General features: G+C 69.9%; 1 protein-coding gene across 1 annotated transcript in view; it reads right to left on the reverse strand.

Moving 5' to 3' along the window:
- The window catches only part of TNFRSF4 (tumor necrosis factor receptor superfamily, member 4), a 2,953-nt gene extending 1,455 nt beyond the window's left edge, over positions 1 to 1,498 (reverse strand). Inside the window, exons 1-4 of the mRNA XM_011956379.1 lie at positions 1,351 to 1,498; positions 1,026 to 1,148; positions 382 to 483; positions 30 to 96 (exon numbers count right to left, since the gene is read on the reverse strand). Of these exons, the coding sequence (XP_011811769.1) occupies positions 30 to 96; positions 382 to 483; positions 1,026 to 1,148; positions 1,351 to 1,495 (437 nt within the window). The 5' untranslated portion in view covers positions 1,496 to 1,498. The remainder of the gene's footprint in view (positions 1 to 29; positions 97 to 381; positions 484 to 1,025; positions 1,149 to 1,350) is intronic.

The raw sequence follows: 1,498 nt of genomic DNA on the forward strand, positions 1-1,498 counted from the left end.
CAGGACCCCCAGCACCCCCAGCCCCTCACTTGGTCCAGGGCTTGCAGGCCTGGTTGTCTCCTGGGGAGAAGTGCCCTGGAGGGCAGGGGGCACAGTCTGCAACAAAGATAGGGTGGTCAGGGGCTGCCCACAGGCCCTGGGTGCTGGGCACACGGGGCAGAGCCTGTGGGCTGCCACTCGCCCCCCACGGCCGGGTGGTGGGTTTGGCCTCTGGAAGCCCTCCCTGCCCACATCCCACCGGTGGGCCCTGACCCGGGAGCCCCGTCTTGAGGATGCCAGAGGAGGCACCAGTGGGGCCAGTTCCCTGCGGCCCACAGCCCATCTGCGTCACAGACAGCCGCTATGACACCCCCAACTGCCGGCCGCAGCCACCGAGCTCACCAACTCCAGGCTTGTAGCTGTCCAGGGGCTGGGTGCCCGCCCGGCAGCGGCAGACCGTGTCCTGTGTGGCCGTGCACGGCTGCTTCCGTTCGCTCCCACTTCCTGAGCAGGGGCCGGAGGGGGGTTATCAGGTGGGGGCTGTGGATAGGGTCCCCAGGAAGGACAGGTTGGCCTCCCCACCACACAGAGGGCCATGGGCGGGGGCTGCAGCCTCCCCCAAGGTGTGGAGCTCCTGCAGCCCCGGAGGCCCTCCCTTCCTGGCCACAACCTGGGGCTGGTTCTGTGGCAGCCGCAGCCACCCTTCCCTACCCCTCCACCACCTCCAGCCACCAGCCCTGCCTGAGGCAGGGTCTCCATGGCCCAACCCCCCAGCCTCACTGCTCGGGCCAGCAAGGCCAGGCCACATGGCCAGAGTGGTCTCCCCGACTCCACGTGGCCTGGGCCGAGTCTGGGCCCCGGAAGGAGTGGGGGTGCCCCCGGGAGATGCCTCAGCTCCTCAAAGGACCCCGTGGCGGAGCAGACCCCACTGTGGTTTGAGGTTCGTTTCTGCGGCTGTGGGGGCCCCGTGCTGCTGCGTGGGAATGTGACTGCCAGGCTGCCGCCCCCTGTGCTGGGTGCGGCTGTGGGGCCAGGTGGGAGCTCACTGAGGTTGCACCATGTGCAGGCCTTGCAGGGCTTGGCGCTGACCACGTCGTTGTAGAAGCCAGGCCCACACGGACGGCACACCGTGTTCTGGGAGCGGTTGCAGCGGCTCACCATCCCGTTGCCTGCAGCAAAGGCTGGCGTCAGGCAGCGGTCAGGCCCTGGGCTTGCGCCCGTGGACTCCCCACACGGCTCCTCTGCCAGGCTTGGCCGGCCCCTCGCCTGCCCCCTCCCCAGGACCAGCCTCCTGGCTGACCCATCCCTGCCCCAGCCCCCAGTCCCTGGAGTGCCCCGTGGGTGGCAGACCCTCCTGAGGCTGGGCCTCACCTGGCCTGCACTCCTGGCAGCACCGGTCGTTGCTGGGGTAGGTGTCCCCGACACACTGGAGCTTCGCCGTGGTGCTCAGCCCCAGGCCCAGGAGGAGCAGAGCCGCACACGGCCCCCGGCCCAGCCGCCGAGCCCCCACACACATCCT

The sequence above is a fragment of the Colobus angolensis genome, unplaced genomic scaffold, assembly GCF_000951035.1.
Source record: "Colobus angolensis palliatus isolate OR3802 unplaced genomic scaffold, Cang.pa_1.0 Scaffold416, whole genome shotgun sequence".
Classification (NCBI taxonomy): Eukaryota; Metazoa; Chordata; class Mammalia; order Primates; family Cercopithecidae; genus Colobus; species Colobus angolensis.